The sequence below is a fragment of the Lampetra planeri genome, unplaced genomic scaffold (assembly GCF_965212315.1).
Source record: "Lampetra planeri unplaced genomic scaffold, kcLamPlan1.2.h2 scaffold_1119, whole genome shotgun sequence".
NCBI lineage: Eukaryota > Metazoa > Chordata > Hyperoartia > Petromyzontiformes > Petromyzontidae > Lampetra > Lampetra planeri.
The window spans coordinates 11748-33129 of NW_027613830.1; the positions used below are offsets into that span (position 1 = coordinate 11748).

The 21382-nt window shown below is 44.8% G+C and overlaps 1 protein-coding gene across 1 annotated transcript; it reads left to right on the plus strand.

Moving 5' to 3' along the window:
* Positions 1-1028: 1028 nt before the first annotated feature.
* LOC144738670 (myomesin-1-like) lies at positions 1029-17226 on the plus strand. The gene is given in 44 exon segments (XM_078621664.1): positions 1029-1180; positions 2773-2907; positions 2998-3172; positions 4035-4118; positions 4120-4197; positions 4347-4435; positions 5114-5135; positions 5137-5203; positions 5326-5367; positions 6843-7004; positions 7185-7346; positions 7468-7580; positions 7582-7606; positions 7695-7786; positions 7789-7900; positions 8093-8146; positions 8219-8343; positions 8430-8613; positions 8695-8738; positions 8740-8870; positions 8972-8996; positions 8998-9094; positions 11809-12005; positions 12094-12226; positions 12312-12496; positions 12568-12682; positions 12754-12896; positions 12898-12911; positions 12981-13044; positions 13046-13088; positions 13628-13672; positions 13756-13892; positions 13981-14125; positions 14461-14520; positions 14592-14659; positions 14749-14862; positions 15785-15872; positions 15946-15984; positions 16120-16225; positions 16307-16470; positions 16587-16623; positions 16709-16731; positions 16816-16871; positions 16966-17226. Coding segments are annotated over 44 exon segments (4407 nt in total).
* The last annotated feature ends 4156 nt before the right edge of the window (positions 17227-21382 follow it).

Sequence of the window (21382 nt, forward strand, 5' to 3'; positions counted from 1 at the left end):
GTGAGATGAAGACAGGCATCTGTCCTATGCAAAGGAACAATAGCATATCCAAAGTGAGAAGTAGGCACAGCTGAGTCCGAGGGTGAATGGCTGCTGGGGGTTAACAAGCTGTGTTACAACGTATGTTTGGATGTGGTTTGAAAGGATTATACATATGAAATATCAGAATAATAGGAGTCTCTGGAAAAGTCAAATAGTTTATTCACAATTTCACAAAAATGCAAACACGATTCTATACAAATGAATCAATTATTCAATTAAAATAAACACTGAATGCAATGTCAGAAAATGCAACATAAAATATATATATAGAATTTTAAGCAATTCATATGATGATGATAAATAAAGCAAATCAGGGTCTTGATGAAGGTTTGTGTTTACCTGGTCATCAAAGCTCATTGGCAGGAACCTGCATCCATAAAAGTGTTGCCCCCCCTGGGAGTAGACTTTCTCCCCCCTCTCTCCTCTATCTATATTTATCTCCACCCTCACCATAAAAGGCTGTGACTGCTGCTTGGACATTCTAGCGAGGGCCAATATTATTTTTGTTGTGTGGACCCGCAGGCCTGCTAGCACCTACCTGTACGTTTGCTGGGAGAAAGGGGTTTATTTGGGGAGTGTTCCTTGTGGTGTTTGCAGTTTGTGGCTTTTAATTCCAGGGGTAAGTGACAAGTATTCCTACAGAGATATGATGTGAGAGATGTGCTTTTTGTCCGTAAAGCATGCTAAGAATTCGCTTGATTGCCTGAATGTTATGCCTTGCTGATATTGTAGGTTTCATAAAGGTGCAACAATCATTTCCTGTTTTCTCATTTGAAAACAAGACATCATATTTTAACGATAATCATTATTATTGATTAATCGCGCCGATTTATTCCATCTTGAAAAGCAGTGAGAGAAGACAAAGAACAATGTTTCCTCGACCATGAGACACCCCATGACCCGTCTGTATATTTTTGACGCTAACAGTTTGAACGCTAACAGACAAACAGATAGAGAGGAGCTTGGAAACTCAGGGCCACCACAGCATGTCTGGATCAGTACCCTACTACCAGAGGCACCATCGCCACTATGACCGTGGCTATCGCAGCAAGGAGACGGAGTTCAGTGCGAGCCAGTACCAGTCCAGCAGCAGGTACACCGCCAGCAGCAGCACCTCCTCCACCAGACGGAGCAGGGGGTAAGGAGCAGGAACCAGTGGAGGACAAGCAGAATAACCTCATCAATCAACCCTTTGTTTCTGTCACACGTTAAACCTTACTGCCCCATAACACCATCTCCTACCCCGCTCCCCACCAGCTGATCAAGTTCACCTCCATCACCCCTTGTTGGATCATTTTCCTGTCACAGCTTTGGGATCACGTTTCCTGCTCTGCTGCCTTATTGACAGTCCAAGTAACTATCACATACCAAGTCATCTTTTCCCCAGTCCTCCCACCCCCTCACACACACCTGAGGATTGATGCTCTCCACTGAAACCAGCTTTGAACCCTGCATGACATCTCAGTGAGCCCCATGCATGTGTGATGAAGGGCATGACAAGTGCTAGCAAACTGTAAAACCTGGATTAATCAAACAAGGGACACCGCTTGTGTCTTACATTTTTTACTTGCTGGACTTGTTGCATATTCACCGTTATGTAAAGGATGAGTGATGGTGACATGGACAGAAATAGACTGTTGACCCGTGCGTACCATGTTGGAGAAGAAGGGACCCATAGGAAAACTGAACTGACTGTGTTGTGGATTCAGTCTTATACTTAAACCTGGCAGCCGCCATTTGTGTACAAACAGTTGTTTTTAGAGGTTATTTATATTCTAATAGGGACCGTATTAAAATCAAAAAGACGTTTTGTTTCTGTTTTTTGTCTGCAGGCTTTTGTTGTCATTTGAGGCATTAAGGCACAAAGAAGATGAAATGTATTGAATTTTAACTTCGGAATAAGAAAACACAGAGGCAACAGTGCTTGAATGTTTTAAAGTGCTTTGCAAATCTTGAAATACGCCGGCTTGCAGAGTGCGAACAGGTCATATGATCTTTGGCTTCGCACTCAGTAGTTGGTTCTTCTCCCGGCAGTCCAGTAGCAACCGAGCCTGTGCTGAGGTGCGGAAAGGGGGATTACGCTGTGATGATGATTGACCAGTCAGCATGGTTACCGTAATGTTTTCACAGCTTAAGTGGAAATGTAAGTTTCATTTGGGGGCCTCAAGCAGAAGCAAAGGTTTTTATAACCCTGAACCCATAAAGAATGCAAAAGAGCTGAGGACCAGTGACCCAGATAGACAGAGTGAGTGAGGGCAGTGGCCCTGTCACCTCCTCTGCCCCTGTGTCACGATCTGCTCCCTGTTATCTCATACCATACGCCCATCCTCAACCCTCCAGCACTCAGAGCACTGCCAAAGACCTTAAAAGTACAGCATAGTGAGAAACTTCAAAAAAAGTAGGATGGTTGGTTTTATTTCACTTTGCACTTGCCATGTCTTTTCATTTTAGGAGATATATGAGTATGACTGAAGATTATTGTGTGGATTTTAGTAGTTTGGGCTGAAAGTGCAGCAAAACGGTTTCGGTGTTTGGATTTGAATTCCCTGTGGTTGCATCATCTTTGCAATCTGGTAAAATCTGAAAACTGCTGGACCAAACTAAACCATTTACCTCCCCACTGCACTCTAAGACTCATCCTCCCCTGACTCGCAGCTTTATCCTCACACACGTGACGTATTAGTCGCTGTCTCTGCGGCTCCCAGCTGATGGTTATTCTACATGTGTCAGACTTGAAGTGTCATCACACTCTGGACTGGACAAGAGCCGACTGAGCCCTGTGCCCAAGAGAGCCAAGCCAACTTACTTGGCTGTGGATAAAGAGAATCAAATCATCGGCTACGTAGTGCCTATCTTCAGAGGCAGGTAATAAAAGCCCTCAGATTGCTTAAAGGTACCTCAGTTCTAACGCCATGTCTCACTCCCCGCAACCCCCCCTGCTCTGCTGACCCCTAGTCAAGAGTTTGCTACAGGATACTCGGATACATCGGAGGCAAGAGTGAGGGACACTTCTGCATACATGGCTCGTCAAGATCTGTTCACCAGTGGCCTGGAGATGGAGAGATCGGAGCTCGTCTCCAGGAGGGAGGCCATGCGCGAGTCGGCTGACCGCATCTCCCTGAACAAAAGGGTCAGTGGGGAGATTTTCTGACAGGGCACAAACTTTGATGACATGTTTGTGATCGAGAGCAGGTGTGCAGCTAGAGATTCTGCGTTCTCCACTGAACACTGGGCCTTCTTGTTGTGTAACTTTATGTTCTCATGCGAGAATTCACGTACATAAGTCTGGGCTCCGACACAGCAGAGGAAATTAACAAACGTATCAAGAGAATATAAGCTTTTGTGTGAGTACAGGTACATAAATACACACTTTTACAAGAGTTTCCCTCACGACAGTGTTCCTCCGGTTCTCCCATGCAGCTTAAGACTGTCCATTTACTTCATGTTTTCTTGGTCTTCAGTACAGGGCGAATCTATTCAAATATTCACCTGAGGCTACACAAGACACATTTTTGCATTAATTGCTTTTTAAGCGGTTTTATTACTTAACTTTAACCCTCCTCACACGAGGGGGTTATTTACGTCTTTGGTTGATTATGCAGCCATTCACTGAGCTTCATAAAAGCCCCAGTGACTCTAGCCTCGCTGTGTCTGTCTCCACTCTGCCACATGGGCGACTACTGAGTGATAAATTCCTCAGGAGATTGTGTTTCTTGAGACACAAGGGGGCAGTGTCCCATGGGTGTTGTCATTTCATGTGTGGAATTACTGGAAGCCCAACGAGAAGGGGCCTCAGTGCTTTTCATAGAACATCATGAACCTACACGTGCAAAGGAGAGTGTGTACAGCTTGCAGCTTGGGTTATTCTGCTTCACGATGTTTGAAGATCTGTCCAGCATGTGGTGTGAATTCCCAGTGAAATCATGAGGAGCCTCTCTCGGGGTCTGGTTAGAGATTGAGGGACTGCTGGCCAATGTCGGTCCTGTCTTTAGATCCATGAACACGAAGCCCACTTCAAGCGTATGAACGAAGACAGCCTGATGCACGCCCCAGAGTTTGTGATTAAACCTCGCTCCCCACACCGTGTGGGAGAAGCAGTGTGTGCGGTTGCACTGCACCGTCACCGGCTGGCCTGACCCGCGCGTCGTGTGGTACGTCACAGCCGCTCATCAGTCACACATACAGTCTGTCCTCTAAACATCCTGTGTATTCCTTTCTGCTCCATTTTGCTTGATATGTTTCCCCTGCTGACTCTCCTAAAGTTCTTTCTGCTTCCTTTCCTTTGCCTCCCACTGTAAGGTACAAAAAACAATGTGCCAATTGATCCTCTCGCCAACCCTGGGAAGTATAAGGTTGAGAGCAGATACAACGTGCACTCATTGGAGATCAACAGGTAGGCGGGGCTTCTGCTATCCAGCTCAAAATAACTCCTCTACCATCTTGTGCCATAAGTTAACCACCTCAATGCCTTTTAATAGAATATTTGAGTAGAATCCATTGACATTAAATCACATTTCCAAACAATTCTCTTGTTGTCATCTTCCTTTCCTCCCCCTATTCAGCCAGAGAAATACAAGCCTTTACTTTCGAAGTAAGATTTACCTCCACAACAGACACAAACAGTAGATCTGTAGAGAAAAATTGAACATTTTCCCTCCCACACTCTCCAACCCTCTAAAAAAGATTGAATTTGACAAACAGAGAAGAGGCCTGGAGACGCTGAGACTAAGATGGTAACGCACAAATCATTTGCCATTTGGGATTTTGGCCACAGGTAGTGGAACTACAACAAACCAACAAACCATGACAACTACTTCATCCTCACAACATCCGTGCTGCTGTGTGACTGTGGCTTTCCATTATGCACAACACCTGGTGAAAATGACATCACCAGCAGAGGCTATTTATTGCCAGAGTATTCCTGGCGCCGAGTTAAAGAACGCAGGGTTCAAATAGTTGGTGTTGTTTACATGGTTGAAGGGGGCTGAGGTTGGGAAGAGGAGGGGAACATTGGAATCCTGAAGACTGTATGTATCATGGGTACTGATCCCTTCACGTTCTCATGTTTCAGATGTGATTTCGATGATACAGCCCCAGTATCGGGCCTCTGCGATGAACTCCCAGGGAGAGCTGTCTGCGTTTGCTTCTGTTGTAGTGAAGAGTAGGTGTTGCAGCAATCCAACAGTCCAAAGTGACAGGATGATTCAAAATGAATAAAACATATTCTCAAACTATAAATTACACAATGCAACGTTCCCAAATGTACTTTTAATATTTTCACAGGGTATAAAGGTGAAATTGATGAGTCGCTGCCAGCACCCAGACGTAAGTTTTGACTTATAATGTGCCTGTTTACATTTACATTTTCTAAATTATAAAATAACAGTAAACTCATGCGAGCCCAACTTGGATGTGTTGGCTGGGTCAGTGGATTTGAAGCTGTAGGATCAAGGTGTGGCCTCTAGGGGGCAGGATAACTTTACAGTGTGCTACATATCTTTTTTTTTTTTGGGTCAATTTTCTTTTTCCCCTGCCATGTTTCTGTCTGTTGGACAGGTTGCACACTCTTGTCACTTGAGCATCAATTATAGATGTTGAACAAAAACATGAATTATGTCATTGTACTCGTACTTGTTAGTGGCAGTAAATATAATGTTCCACTAACAACATGTTTGTCCTTGATGCTGCGGCTGCTTTACAGGGTCCTTCATTGGAGGTAAAAGGGGCACCAAGTTCTGGGCATGTGCATGTCCACTCCTGTTAAAATTTTCTTTTACTTTTATTTCAGAAAAATAAGTAGCAGTTTAATACAGGCAGCCAAATCATTATTAATTTATAATTTTATATATATTTATATTAACAACACAATAAATCACAATAAACTTATGGAGGATCTCACGTGCTTGTGATTCACTGTTAAATGCACGAAAACAAATAGTGCTTGTGAGCAGAGGTGGACAGTAATTATGTACATCTGCCCTAGTATTGTACTTCAGTACTCTTTCTGATTACATTTATTTTACTCAAGTACTATTTTAACTGCAACTCTTGACTTAAAGATAAGTACGTTTGGCTTTACTTGACAACAAAAAAAACTGAGTAGCTGCAGGATTTGCGTGATACTGTTGTAATACAGACTCCAGTCCAGACGGTGGCGGTAATGCAAGTAGATTGAGGTTGAGGAAAGGGTCGTTAGTGGTCTAAATCGGAAATTTTCTTATTAAATTTTGTCTCTGTTTGCTGACAAAAAAAAAAACCTTTTTGGAAGAACTCGCCGTCGAACTTCAATGCTGCTTTTGAGGTTCGGAGTCTTTTCGGTTCCTCAGTTCATTTATATAAAATGTAAACGGTAATATGCTCTTAATTCCACAGGTACTTTAAGCTATGCAGGGTCACAGTAGGTTGAAAGTTTGAAAAATATAACAGTATTTACATTTGAAGGGGAAATTAACTCTTGATACGTAAGTACTTTTAAAAGCAAGTATATCTGTTCGTCTAATAACATCGTAATCATCTGACTTGACAACGTTCACTGACTGTAACCGAGTAATATTTGACCAGTAGTATCTGTACCTTTACTTCGAGTAGTGTATTCTGTCCACCTCTCCTTGTGAGCACTGTTCATTAGTTTTAGTGTCTCTTTTCATCAGTCATTTCATCGTCACACATCACAAACCGCTCATCCACAATCCACATGTATGACTGGAATCACTTCATGCCTCCATTTCATTCATTGTCTTGATTTTAATTTGAAAACGCTCTCCTCACCGTTTAGCGCTGCCCATGTCTTTTTCTTCTAGATGGTCCAGTGTCCGAGTACGGAATCACCTTCCAGACTCACATTGTTGATAAGTTTGGCGTGTCGTTTGGGAGAGAGGGGGAGACAATGAGTCTGGGGTGTACGGTCGTCATCTACCCCGCCCTGCACCGCTACCAGCCAGAGGTCCAGTGGTACAGAGATGGCAAGTAGACCAGTTTGAACCAGTAGACCAGTAGACCATCACACCTGTCAGAACTCTTCCAAACCTCCCAGCTGATTGCTCTGCTGCACCTTCATGTGAAGGTCAAGTGTTTCAGACCCTTACAAAGTCATTGAATAGACAAATTAGACAAGTAATACCTTGCCCCCCCCCGCCCCCCAGATGTTCTTCTTTCTCCTTCTAAATGGACCCACATGTGCTGGAGTGGAGATCGAGCCACACTGACGCTCACACACCTGAACAAGGAGGACGAGGGTCTCTACACCCTGCGCGTCACCACCAAGTCTGGATATGAAACTTACTCGGCTTACGTCTTTGTCAGAGGTGAGCAACTGGGCAAGAACTTGTTTGATGAGATTACTCTTATGTAAGATTACACTGCCGACATCTTTGGGTGTTTTTATGTGTGCAAGTGCAGCAATAAGTGACTTACTTGACGTATTAGATGCTGACGCTGAGGTGGAAGGAGCTCCAGGTGCTCCTCTGGACGTGTCCTGCCTGGACGCCAACAAGGATTACATTATTGTTGCGTGGAAGCAGCCAGCTGTTGATGGCGGAGACCTCCATCCTGGGTTACTTTGTGGATAGGGTCGGTCACTGTGATTTGACGCCTGTTTCTGTTCATAACACCGGCGTTAAGAACATCACGGATTCTACGTACATCTCGTGTGCACAGATGTGAGGTTGGAACCAACCACTGGATCCAGTGCAACGACACTCCTGTCAAGTTTGCCCGTTTTCCTGTCACGGGACTGGTTGAGGGGACGATCGTACGTGGTTCCGTGTTCGTGCTGTGAACAAGAGCGGCATGAGCCGCCCGTCCCGGGTGTCGGAGCCAGTGGCCGCCATGGACCCAGCTGACCGCGCTCGCATGAGAGGTGCAAGAACATCTGACTTTTCCATGTGCTGGGTTTATTAAGCCTCATCTTGGTATTTAGATAATTTCATTAAATCATTAAATTTTTTTAAATGATTTATTCATTTATTGAATAAATTCTTCTTCTACATTTAATGCGAAGATATTGATAAATAATAGATAATCATCATATTTGGTATCTTCATGTTGTCAGGTACCTCTGCTCCCTGGACTGGTCAAATCATTGTCACAGAGGAGGAACCTTCAGGTATGAATTCCCATCCGTTCCGTCACAGTTTACTTGGAAATTGTTTGAAATCATTCATCTTTTGACCATCAGAGGGCGTTGTTCCTGGCAGACCACGAGAACTGCAGGTAACCGAGGCGACGAAGAACTATGTGGTGCTGAGCTGGAAGCCACCTGGAGAGAAAGGCCTTGAGGGGCTCATGTACTACGTGGAAAAGGTAAGTTTTGTCGTGTGTGACGGCAGATTATATTTCATTGTGTTTGGACTGTTTTTTTTTTGATCAGTGTGTGTGGATGCTGTCAGTGTGTGTCCGGCACAGACAGCTGGCAGAGGGTCAACACAGAGATTCCGGTCAAATCTCCTCGGTTTGCACTGTTCGACCTCTCCGAGGGGAAGTCCTACTGCTTCCGTGTCCGCTGCTGCAACTCTGCCGGTGTCGGCGAGCCCTCGGACCCGACCGAGGCCACCACAGTTGGCGACAAGCTCGGTCAGAAAGCGCACAAACACGCATTCTCCTTTTGAGCACAACCGAAAGCAGCAATAATAATGAAATATTCCCGGTCCACAGATACTCCATCTGCTCCGAGCAAAGTTGTTCCGACTAGAAACACGGGACACATCGGTCGTTGTGTCCTGGGAGGCGTCCCAGGACGCCAAAGAGTTGGTGGGATACTACATCGAGGCCAGCATTGTCGGCAGCAATGTCTGGGAGCCGTGCAACAACAAACCTGTGAAGGGAACTAGGTAACATGCACATCATTGTATGAACAGACGATTAGTCGTGTTTGATGAGCTTGTGAATTTTTCCCTGTAAATGCGGTTTTCTGCCACCGTCCGTCCTGCAGGTTCATCTGCCACGGTCTGGTGACGGGGGGAGAAGTACGTGTTCAGAGTGAGGGCCATGAACGCTGCCGGACTCAGCCAGTTCTCTCTGGAATCTGAGCCTGTGGAGGTCAAAGCTGCTATTGGTGAGTAAATCCGATTGAAATTACAGTAACATGAGTAGGAGAACAGTCCACTCCACGTAGTAAAGAAATGTCACTTCCTGTGTATTGTGGTATATGATACCCATATCCTTCAACATTTCTATTATTCCTGTTTAATTTCATTCAGTCACTCAATGAAACTCGCCCCAAACACCACAGACACGTTCTCATCGTTCAACATGTTGTATGTTCTCTGTTCTCTTGGACTCGTCTTCAGCCCTTTGTATCACCGGCACGTGCACCCCCACACTCTCCCCCACCATGGTCACGTTATTCTACACTGTTCTGTGCTCCGCCTCCCCACCACTTTGTCCAGACACAGCTAAACCCCAACCCACCTTTCCCCTTCCACCACCCTCCTCCCTGCACAGCCTGAGGCGGGGTCGGGGTCAGGACTTGTAGACTTCCTCTAATTTGGGTCAGTACGATCCCAACTCAGTGGTTGTTACAAAACCAGTATCACATACCTACACTGCCCCCCCACACCACCCGTCTCCTCCCTCACCTCCATCCACCCTGGGCACGAGACGTGTCGGGCAACCCCACATGGTTTAAAGGTACCAGCACAGAAACTTCTCTCTCCTCCACCGGTACCCGTAAACCGCTCTGCTTAAACTAACCTGCTGCGCTATTAATCACTGTTACTGTTATTCTACTATAATACTCTACTAGTAAATACTATGTAATAATCTGAATTTAGTCGACAGACAGACCTTAATTCATGTTGTAGTCAAACTAGAGCAAAATAAAATCCATATCATCAAATTCATTAAAGCATTCATAAGATTTTCAGTGACATCACCACCAACTTGTGAACTTATTACAACACTTCCCTCTGTCTGGAAGTAAATAGCATTTGTGTTACATACAATAATATATATTAAAACCTGCAGTCATTATTACTTCTCTGTTACACCCTACAAATTTGGTAAAGGTGTATCTTAAGAATGTGAGTAGTATTTTTTTTTTTAATGAAAGAAATCTAGTTCATTTGTGTCTTGCATTGTAGTACATCATCAACTTCTTCCTCCATAACCACTCATCAAAACTAACTGTAGCCGCCTTTGTGCTGAGCATGTTTTCCCTTATGAGAGACATTAACTAAAAATACCAATGTGTTCCTGTCAAGTTACTGGATTGAATTCCACTAAAAATTCAGATTTGAACACGGTCAATATTATTATTTGTCACTATCCGCTACCAGCTGATTACATACATGACGGCTATGTTCAGCTAAATACAAAAATACAATTAAACAGAAGCGTTTGCTTTGCATTTACACTTGCTTTGAGTGTAAATGTGAAATACATTGGTGTGCTTAGTGTTTCACTCATTAAGACTCATCGCCTGCTCTACGTCAGACGCCTGCATGTGTTCGTAAACCCGACCGATTCCTCACGTGAATGTCACTTGTTGCGTCATCTTGTCTTCATTTTTCACACACCGTCAGATGAAGACATTTAGCTGAACATGTTTACGACCTGAATGATGTGTGACTGATATTAGAGCTGTGACATGCAAATGTATGTTTTGCCTGTTTCTTTTTTTTTCTTTTTCTTTTTAAAGCCTATTTTACTTTTCTCTGCTAACTCCTGTAGGGGGGCGGCATCCCTCATGGTGTGTTGCCAGAGATGCGGCCGGGGGTAACGTGGGCCAACTAACTGTGCACAGGCCACGCTGGACGGACTCGCATGAAACTGTCCAGTCCCCCCCTGACACAATGCATAAGCGCAAAGCTCAGGCTGACACTCATGCCAGGCAGGGGGCCGGGGCTGCAGGCACAGACAGTAAAAACATGGGGGGGGTGTCCCGGGCCCCTAACCTGGGCTTAGACTCTGTGTCAGGCTCAGTTTCTGAAACACTTACTGACATAGTTCAGGCTGCAAGCGCAGCCGTTGCGCCCGAGCGGGTTCACAACCTCTCTGCTAACCGGGAGACCACGAGGCTCAGGAAAGAGTCTGCAGGTGAGATACGGAAACCGTGTTGTCACATCCAAAACAAACCACTTCATAAAACCTCGTCAGCCAACTGCACATTAGATCCACATGTTCATATGAAAAAAAAAAAAAAATCTGATATCACATTAATAAGCAGTAGGTGGCGTCGTCTGGGGTTCTTCTCTCATAGGTAAGTCTTGAACACACCCCTGACTTCACTCAGCACAAATGGCTCTTCAGCTTTCACACAACCTCTTCAGCTGAGGCCCGGTGTCGTTCTCTGTGGGGTGGGGGCCCGCAGCTTTTCAACACACAGATCCACAGATGTATGGTGGGAGTCACATGATCTCTCACGGTTCCAGGGAGAACTTCCACTTCGTGAGCCTTGGAGCAGCAGACCTCCTTATTAGAGTTTGACCATCTCAGACACGCTCCCCCCGGCCTCAGCTTCTCAAGCACGTGACAACTTCTAAATGTATCACCGTGACACATGATGCTGCGCTCCCTCCACGCTCACACATCACTGTGTCCCTCAGATAATGACGTAAAGGAAGTGAATGAACGTTTTGGGAGGCACACTTTGTTTGCGACCCCTCACCAGCACCTCTCAGCTCACATCTGTTTTCAAAACCTGTGCAAAACCAGTTCATTCTCAGTGTCTGGGAATTCAATCTCACACCTAATTGTAGCACCTCAGTTTACATCACAGTTTCCCTGCTGAGGTATGACGGTGTTCATGTGAGTTCCGTGTCATCTCAGCCTCTCCTACTCCACCCTATGGTATCACGGTCCTGGAGTGTGTGCGTGACTCCATGGTGCTGGCCTGGAAACAACCAACCTTCATCGGTGGTGCTGACATCACCGGATACTTTGTGGATTATCGTGAGGTCATCGACGGGGTGCCAGGGAAGTGGCATGAAGCCAACATCAGGGCGATCAGCGAGAGGGCCTACAGAGTGAGTGGAGACACGCTGCTCTCTACAAGGACTCGGTGGACGAGTGCCGAGTTACAGTAAGTCTGTGTCGTGCGTCTTTGTTCCGCAGGTGTCTGACCTGAAGGAGAACAGGAAGTATCAGTTCCAGGTGCGAGCAGCCAACATGGCCGGTGTCGGCATCCCGTCGCTGCCCAGTGACACATTCCTGTGCGAGGAGTGGACCATCGCTGTTTCCAGGTGCGGTCCCAGCTCCCGTGAAGTCCGCTCACACACTCTGCTTTCTATTCTCTCATTTCTACGTTCTCGACCGTTTGCGTGACACCACAGGACCTCCTCATGATCTCCAGATTAGGGAAGTGCGAAGCGACTCTGTGTTGTTGCTATGGAAACCACCTGTGTACCAGGGCCGCGACCCTGTCAACGGGTTCTACATAGACATCAAGGAAGCAGAAGCATCAAATGAGGCCTGGAGAGGAGTGAACACCAAGGCCACGGAGAACCGATTCCTCAAGGTGGCCGCCGTCTGTCACCCAGCACCACCCTGGAACATCTGGTTGGCTATCGTTTTGCTTTCTCCTTGCAGATTACTAATCTGAAGGAGGGAGAGTCGTATGTATTCCGTGTGCGTGCCCAGAACCAAGCTGGTGTTGGGAATACCTCCGACATCACGGAGTCGGTCCAGGCTGTGACCAAACCTGGTAGGAGAAGGATGCAGCTTGTGATTGAAGCGTGACGTCATTTTAACACCTCCTCCTCTCCTCCGTTTCAGGCACCAAGGAGATAGTCGTGGATGTGGACGATGACGGAGTCATCTCTCTCAACTTCGAATGCAGCGACCTGACCCCCGACTCCAAATTTGTGTGGTCTAAGAATTACGAGGAAATCACAGACTCGTCTCGTCTGACAATAGAGGACCAAAGGAAACAAGTACGCCGATGTTTGACCATCACTCCGCTTCGTACTCACGACTCCAATAATGTGTTTTTCTCCCCGCAGGTCCAGAGCTGTTTTCAACAGTCCTGAGGAGGAAGACATCGGCATTTACTCGTGTCTGGTCACCCACCACCGATGGCACGTCATCCAGCTACAATCTCTCAGGGGAGGGTACGTGACACGTGCAGAAATGCACTGAAGACATTACAAAATAATTTAAGTAAAAAAAATAATAATGTAACTCGATAAAGTGAAAACCCCCACTGGATGGAAATCAGATTGGAACCGGAAACATAAATTAATGCAGGGAGATGAACATGTCCAAGTGACACGTCAGCAAAGTGAGTGGGTTTCTCCTGGGGCCTGTACGCATCAGGACTAATTAGAAAATGGCTGTCTGATGAGTCCCAGTGGGCCACTTTGTGTCCCACCATGGTGCGTCATTGATGACTGGCAGCTGGAGACGTGCTGGCTGAGAGTGGAGTTAGACTGACGGTGACAAAGATGCAGGGCAGGAGTGGAGAAAAGCTGCAGGAAACGACTTCAACCAAATTACACAGTGAAAACACCCCCTATGCCAACAGAATAAAACACAACAGCCCACGAGGGACAGTGAGAGCCGCCTACTGGATGACAAACGAGTTTCAACAAGTGTCTGCTCTGACAATTTATCGGCCTTTGTTCATGAGAATGTCCCATGTCTTCTATAGAACTGAAGAAGCTGCTGGAAATCAGCCATGACCACAAATTCCCTAGTGAGTGAATCAGCACCTCTGCTGTGTGGTGAACCGGACCGTTTGCCTCCACTGGTGCTCACTCTTTCTTCTCCAACACCCAGTTATTCCCCTGAAGTCAGACTTGGCTGTGGAGCTGCTGGAGAAGGGCAGAGTTCGCTTTTGGCTGCAGGCGGAGAACATGTCAGCGAACGGGAAAGTGGATTACGTGTTCAACGACAACCTGGTCTCTCAGGGGGAGGTCAGGGAGCGATGCAGGAAATAAACCGTTGCATGTGTGACGGATCTCAGAGTGTGTGTGTGTGTGGTGGGTTGCTTTTGTTCTGCAGAAATACAAGATGAACTTTGACAAGAACACCGGTGTGGTCGAGATGATCATGGAGTCTCTGACACCGGCAGATGAAGGCACCTTCACGTTCCAGCTGCAGGATGGGAAAGCTACCAACCAGTCCAGCTTGGTGCTGATCGGAGACGGTACGTCAAGTCCTACGCTGATCGTATCAACCTGCACAGTAGATGCAAGGTGCATTAGCAGAATATAGGTAAAGGTCAAAGGACCTTTATTGTCATGCTATTCTACATTTGCACATTTGGTCCTGGTTTTAACCACAAAGATGGCTTCACCTTACAATACATAGGGAATTGCAAAGCTATGTGTGGACACTAGAGGGCAGTAATACATTACAGTAAGAAACAAAAAGGAAGCCAAAATTACGCAAAATATGAGTAAGAATAAGATCAGAGTTGATATATAAGTTATGTGTGTTTTTAGTCTAAAGGAAGTTTACTATTTCTGTTTCTGTTTCCAGTGTTCAAGGATTTGCAGAAAGAATCAGAGTTCCAGAGGAAAGAGTGGTTCAGAAAACAAGGTATGAGACACGTGTTTCATGGATTTACATCTTTAAACATGTCTTGTACCAAACACGAGTGTTTGTTCCAGGTCCACACTTCATTGAGTATCTGGGATACGAGGTGACACCAGAATGCTGCGTCATACTGAAGTGCAAGGTGAGATCCTCCTCCACACGCTGAAAAAATCCTCCTGTAAAGTCTCTGGAGCGATGGTCAAACCGTCCCTCTGCTTGGCTGTGCTCCAGGTCGGGAACATGAAGAAGGAGACGTCGGCAGTGTGGTACAAGGACGGCCACGAGATAAAAGCAGATGAGCATCTGGGCTTCACTGAAGGAGTGCTGAAGCTGGAAATAGCTCAGGTGAGGGATATGTCACACTGCCACAGAACTGAATGGAATATAGGACTGGAAATACTGTTTATTATGTCTGTACTGTAACATATTGGGCACCAAAACATTTTCTTTAAAATCTAATTGAACAATCAAGCACTTTCATATATTACAGTGTTGAGAAAGTTAGTTTGGAAATGTTTAAAATGCAATAGTAGTGTAATTAATTACATTTGATGACTTTTCTAACTTTGAAATGTTGAACAACTTCAACACTGACGACTGTCAAACTCCTTTTAAAATCCTTCATTCCTTAAAATTCGTCATCATTCATTCACACACTAAATCATGACAAAAAACTGACTCAAAAATGATATTAGCAAACATACAGACAAGTTCAGATGTAACGGAAATTGAAGTCATGAATATTTCCATAAGTAACTGTAACCTATACACACATTTTTATTTTGTAATTAAACTACATCCTTCATGAAACTAGCAGCTCCCCGTTACTGCTGGCGCAGGTTCATTTGCTCTGTCTCCGTCATTCGTTCTGCCTCATGCCTCATCGGTTTCTGTTCCAAACGTCCGTCCGTGTGGCCACTGACTAGCCGTCCTTCCACCTCATACGACAAATAAACATGTCACATGTGTCCCGTTTCAGTGCGACTCCCCTGCAGACACAGCCGACAGCCCAACGTGGAGACGAATCAAAGTTGGGATCTTATATCTGTTGTCAATCATAAGTGCCTGAATTCCCGTTTTGCCTGCGAATGCTGAGTCAGTCATTGTTTGTTTGTTGGCTTTTTTGCCTTTGTGTCATCTATGTTTTCTGCAGCACCCATAGCAGAAGAGAAAAGCTTACCTTTTCCGATGAATACAAATCATATGCCTTTTGAGAGTGGTGGCGCTGCTTTACGTCGGTGTGTAATGACCAATCGCTCTCCGTCAGATCTCCAAGAAGGATGCCGGCGTGTATGAGGTTGTTCTGAAGGACGACAGAGGGAAGGACACGTCCACGCTGAATCTGACGGACCACGGTAACCAGAGTGAGCTGTCAATCACTGGTCAAATATCGTGAACGTGAGTGTGATCAAATCTTTTTTCTTTTAGGCTTCAAAGACCTGATGAATGAAGTTTTCAGCTTTATTGGTAAGAATATAACACTCTCAGGGAACAGAGCCTGCAGGGCCACAACCTTGGATTTAACAAGTACACTATCAACTATCAGTGTGTTGGGGAGGGACATCTATCATCACTGACTCTGGTGAACGTGTTTCCTTTCAGCCAACTCCTCCACACCACTGAAGATCACGAGCACAGACCAAGGAATACGACTCTACACCTTCGTCAGCTACTACAACGAATTGCTCCAAGTCACATGGCATTACAAGTGTGTTCAGTGTTAACGTGGGTGTTTATGGGTGGAATAATTAGCTCCTGTCTGCATGACTGCCTGCGCTGTCTCCGACAGAGACTCAGCCATCGCCTTCTCTGACCGCATTAAGAGTGGCGTGGTGGGAGAGCAGCTGTGGCTGCAGATCACAGAGCCCACAGAGAAGGACACGGGCAAGTACGCCATCGAGTTCAACGACGGAAAGGGCGGCCTGAGGAGGACGGTCGATCTGTCTGGAAAAGGTGAGAAGAGTAGTTTTACATTGGTTTGTTTGTTTTAGAGCAGAGAAAAGTGCATTGAAGTGTGATGTAAGACACTTTACACACGTTAATTAGACACGTTTCTTCCCTGTTTGCAGCATTTGATGACGCTTTTGCAGAATTCCAGAGACTCAAGTGAGTTACACACTACTGAATATTTGTCATATTAGCTGAGTTTTAACTCATGCGTCCCTTCTCTTTTTTTTTTTTACCCCATCAGGGCCGCTGCTATTGCAGAAAGAAGTAAGGGACAAAAAACCGATATGTCAGTTGTGTTTAGGCCTCACCTGATAGAAGCGTAGCTCACTGTTTTGTTTGTCGCTGCAGGCCGTGCTCGAGTAGCCGGGGGCCTGCCTGATGTTGTCACCATCCAGGATGGAAAAGTAAACATATGTCCTCTCATGCTGGAAGTCACTGCTCCGTGCATGAATGTCATTGTAATCCTGTTTGTGTTTATTTGTCTGCGTCCCGCCTCAGGCCCTCAATCTCACCTGCAATATTTCGGGCGACCCCGTCCCAGAGGTCACCTGGCTGAAGAACGACAGGGAGATCACGTCCAACGATCACTGCATCCTCAAGTTCGAGTCGGGCAAGTTTGCCACTTTCACCATCACGGGCGTAAACACGTCGGACTCGGGCAAGTACAGCATCCTGGTGAAGAACAAGTACGGCACAGAGAGCGGGGACTTCACCGTAAGTGTGTTCATCCCTGAGGAGGCAGGTGGCAAGAAAAAATAGGAGTGTTCCAAGTCTTGTCGTAAATGTGTATGAATTTAAAACAAAATGGAAATAGTAAAGTTAAAGAAGAAAAAAAAAGGGCTGAGGATGTGTTAGTATGAACTTTACAGGTGCTGAACAACCAGAACATGGTTAAACTCTGAAACTGAGGTTTAGAAGCTGTGACTTACAAACATAAATAAGAACATCTGCACATACCGTAACAAATCTAATGTCAGCTGAATGTATTTGTGACATTATGCAAACTCCAAAATGTACTAGATTCAGACAAAAAAGTCTTTATGTGAGGATGCCCTCTGTATTAAAGGAGGTTAGTTTGGAATCTAAAAATGATCCTATTCATGTTTCATCCCGTTTCCTACAGTTAACTTTCAATCAGCTGGTGTTTTCCTCCTGGATTTTCTGCAGCATCTTGCAGGCTAAATTCAATTAGCAGGTATTAGAATGGTCTTAATGCCTGTTACATATGGAACTCTGCTTTAAAAAGTAAAACTGTATAACTCTAAAAAAAGGTAGCAAATGGGCTGAAACGTGCCATTTCACCCGATCTTGTGTACTTGTTTGTGTTTCAGTTTGCTCACAATCACTCAGATTGTTGTGATCACGCCATCATTTCCATTGTCTCCCTGTCTGTGAAGTTTTTATGATCAATGTCATTCACCATGGTTACCCCCACCCCCCACCCCCGTCACTCATGAATGATTGCAATGTCACATTACCAGTGACGATGACAATGATGTAACTGCAGTGAAGCACTGTTCGTTCACTGTCAACCAGCAGTGGTTGTTATTGCATCACCTGTCCCCGTTTCTTGATGAGACCATTAAAAACAAGCATGTATGTCTCCTCTTCCTTTTCCTCTTTGAGTTGCCTCACTTTGGTTTGAATCCTTCACCTTTTCACTATTCACACTCTCCTTCCAGTACCCCTCTCACTCCAAGACTTGGACTTGACCTGAAGAACCACAACCAGCTAATCCAACCCTGATCCAAATGTGTTTTCCATACCATAAATTAAAGTGACCATGATTTAGAAGCTTCCTGAGATGTAAGGAGATTAAACAGATATTCCTCGTGTCTGGACAACAGCCGTCGTACAGTCTCAGGGGTTTCTTATCCTATTGGAGACCATCCTAAATAGCAGGTCGATGTCGCTATTGAGGTTCTGGAAAGAACGAATGATGGGGATGACACCTCCTGTTTCACAGTGAGCAGAGATGAGAAACCGCATTGATCTAACAAAACACACCATACGAGCATGCAGTCAACGATGACATGTTTGGATAATCACAGAAAAATTGCTGTTTGCAATAGTTGCATCATTTAAAGAAACAATGCTTGCAGCATGTGAGGCAGCATTTAGGAGCATTTAGGAACACTGACAAAAAACTGCACATGCTCAGCAGCACGTGTTGCGTTTGTGCACAGTTTAACATCTGTGGATGTTAATCTCACTGCTCCACTGCCTCAAAAAATATGCAAGCGGTAGAATATGTAAATGAATGTGACTCATTGATTCAATAAACGGTCAGTGGTCGTTCTGACCTCACTGGACGTCCTGGGTAAGTACAGGCAGGTACATTCTTCTGATGACATTATGATGGTTGAGATTCGTTACATGATGAGGGCTGTTTGTCTCTCTCAGCTGGAGGTCACAGAGGGAATGCCTAACTTGGGGGTGACGTCCTACTGTACTGACGCTGAGGGAAATGTGGTGTTTGGGACCAAACACCCCAAAGGAAAAGATGAAAACCACGGTCACTGGAACAAAACTGCAGAGGAGAAAGGGTGAGAAGGCTGTCGGTGTGAAGTACGGAACAAATCTGTGTGACACTGACAGAACTTCACTCATCCTTTCACCACTCTTCCCCAGTATCTGCAGAAACACCTCCTGTGGAAAAGATGGAAAAGGAAGAAGAGCAGAAGGAAGAAGTGATAGCAGAGGATGTTACAGATCCCAAATGTTCAGAGGATGCAGCTGAAGAGGTTCCTGACCAGTCTGTTGAGTCGGAGGCAGTTTGATGACACAGAATCAAATGCTCTTGCAGACAATCATTTTGTATTTGAATATCAATATTCAATATGCTTGTTGTGGATGTGTACTTTCACTTATCCTACAATAATATTGATTGATTTTATTAATAGCATGCGTTAACAACCCAATGTATGCATACTGTATTTACTCTTTTTCATCATGTTTGCTTGAATTAAAAGTGGTCAAAGCAGTCATCAGGCTGGAACGCAGAAAGATTTGGGCCAGTGAGTGAGAGCCAGGAAAAAGTCAACAGGAGAAATTCTTGAAGTGAAACAAGGCAGAAATAATGATGGTCAACAAGTGAGAAACGTGTCCAGTGAAGACACATGTACAGCAAAAGGAAGAGGTCCCTGCTACTTATGTTGAACAGTCATTTTCTATTTCAGTATTTTAATGGGCAAGTTTGGTGGTGAATTGCTCATTGATACACTTACTTAGATGAGAGGTGATGCATTTAGTGACCAAAGGCACATAACTTCCACTAAGGTCCATGCTGAATAGTTCTTGAGAAATTGCTAAAAATGCAACTGGGGTTGGAGAGTTTAAATCCGATACCGATACAAATTGCACGTTTTTATTTTATTTTTTTAAAAAAGGAAAAGTAAAAACATATAGAACGAAAAATAATCCTCACGAAAAGGCTATTATACTGGTATACAGAATTATACATACAACTGTGTTATACATGATAATAAACAAGTTATGATTCGATCACATTATCCGTTATCTATGGCAGCTGGATATTTAAGACCAGTTCATAATTCTGAGACATGCTATAAACTTGTTGAAATCAGTAAAAGCCACCATTTCCTTTTTTTTAACTTCGTCATTAAACTGTGAAAAAAGACAACAGAAGTAACTGCCCGTGACCCTCGTGCGCTGTGATGACGTACGTCCCCGGGTCACGTGGTGGCTCTCCGCTTCGGACGCAGCAGGAATTGAACGGAACGGAACGACCTGCCGGTGTGTTGACTAACCGACCAGCGGACGAGAGTCTCCGGCAGCAGGTAGGTTCGTTTTTGCCCTCTCTACATGTCAGTGTGTCCGCAAACACACCGTGCCACTCCATCTTTGGTTTTTTTTTTCTGTTTCTTTGGTTTTACCGCCAGACGACTGACGACTAATTTAGCACTTGTCCGGTTTGAAGTGCTGGGATAGCGGGTGTTTGTCGGTAAACACGGACTGGTAGCTTGTCATTCCTGTCTTTTCACACAAACTACACATCTCGCTGTCATGTTTTTTTTTTTTTTTTAGATTAGTGTTCTGTGTAAATGAATGAAGTAAAACTGTCCAGTCGTGTCCCTGAACGCAACATTCTGGATTCACATTTAATGTATTTCTACACCACATGAAGGACATCACTCACTGAACCACTCTCCTCTGCTGCTAATTGTTCCGTGTTTCAAGATGATTTATGACTCAGTGGCTCATCACTACACACGACAAGTTCTGGGAAACCACTTATTCTTACATTACATTAACATTATGAACGTTAAAAGTTTCCCCACGCTATATATTCTAGAATCTGCAAGTAGAAAAACAATACTAAACAATTGTAATAACTCGTTCAGTGAAAACAAACTTAATAATCGACCTTGTCGTTTTCACTTTTTGAACTTTGGTGGTTTAACATTTGTGTCTTTTCTGTGTTTGATATCGGTCACTGACAGAAATGAGACTGTATAAAAATGAGACATATAAAGGCTGTTTGAACTGATGTGGTAGCATCTACGGACAGCTGACTGTGAGTCAGCTGTCTGTTTACCTGCCTTATAAATAATCAGAACGTTTTGATTAATATGGTGAAAATCTCCATTCTGGTCAAAACAACACGTGGCTGACGTAGATGCTTGGAAGATACGTGCCGGGACAGGGAAAGCTAGATTTGCAGTAATCTTGTAAACAGGATTAACACTTCCTAAGACCTCACCCCACAGAGAGTGTCATGGCCGCGCAGGCTGTGCATCCTGTGTGGAGAATTCAGTGCAAAATGAGTGAGAGATGAGAAAGAAAGTTTTAACGGTGGATTACAGTGTTAACATGACACTGCAAATCCCTTTACAGGACATTTAAGTTGTAAATTATCCAGACAAGGCTTGTTTCAATTTCTATTTACTCATCA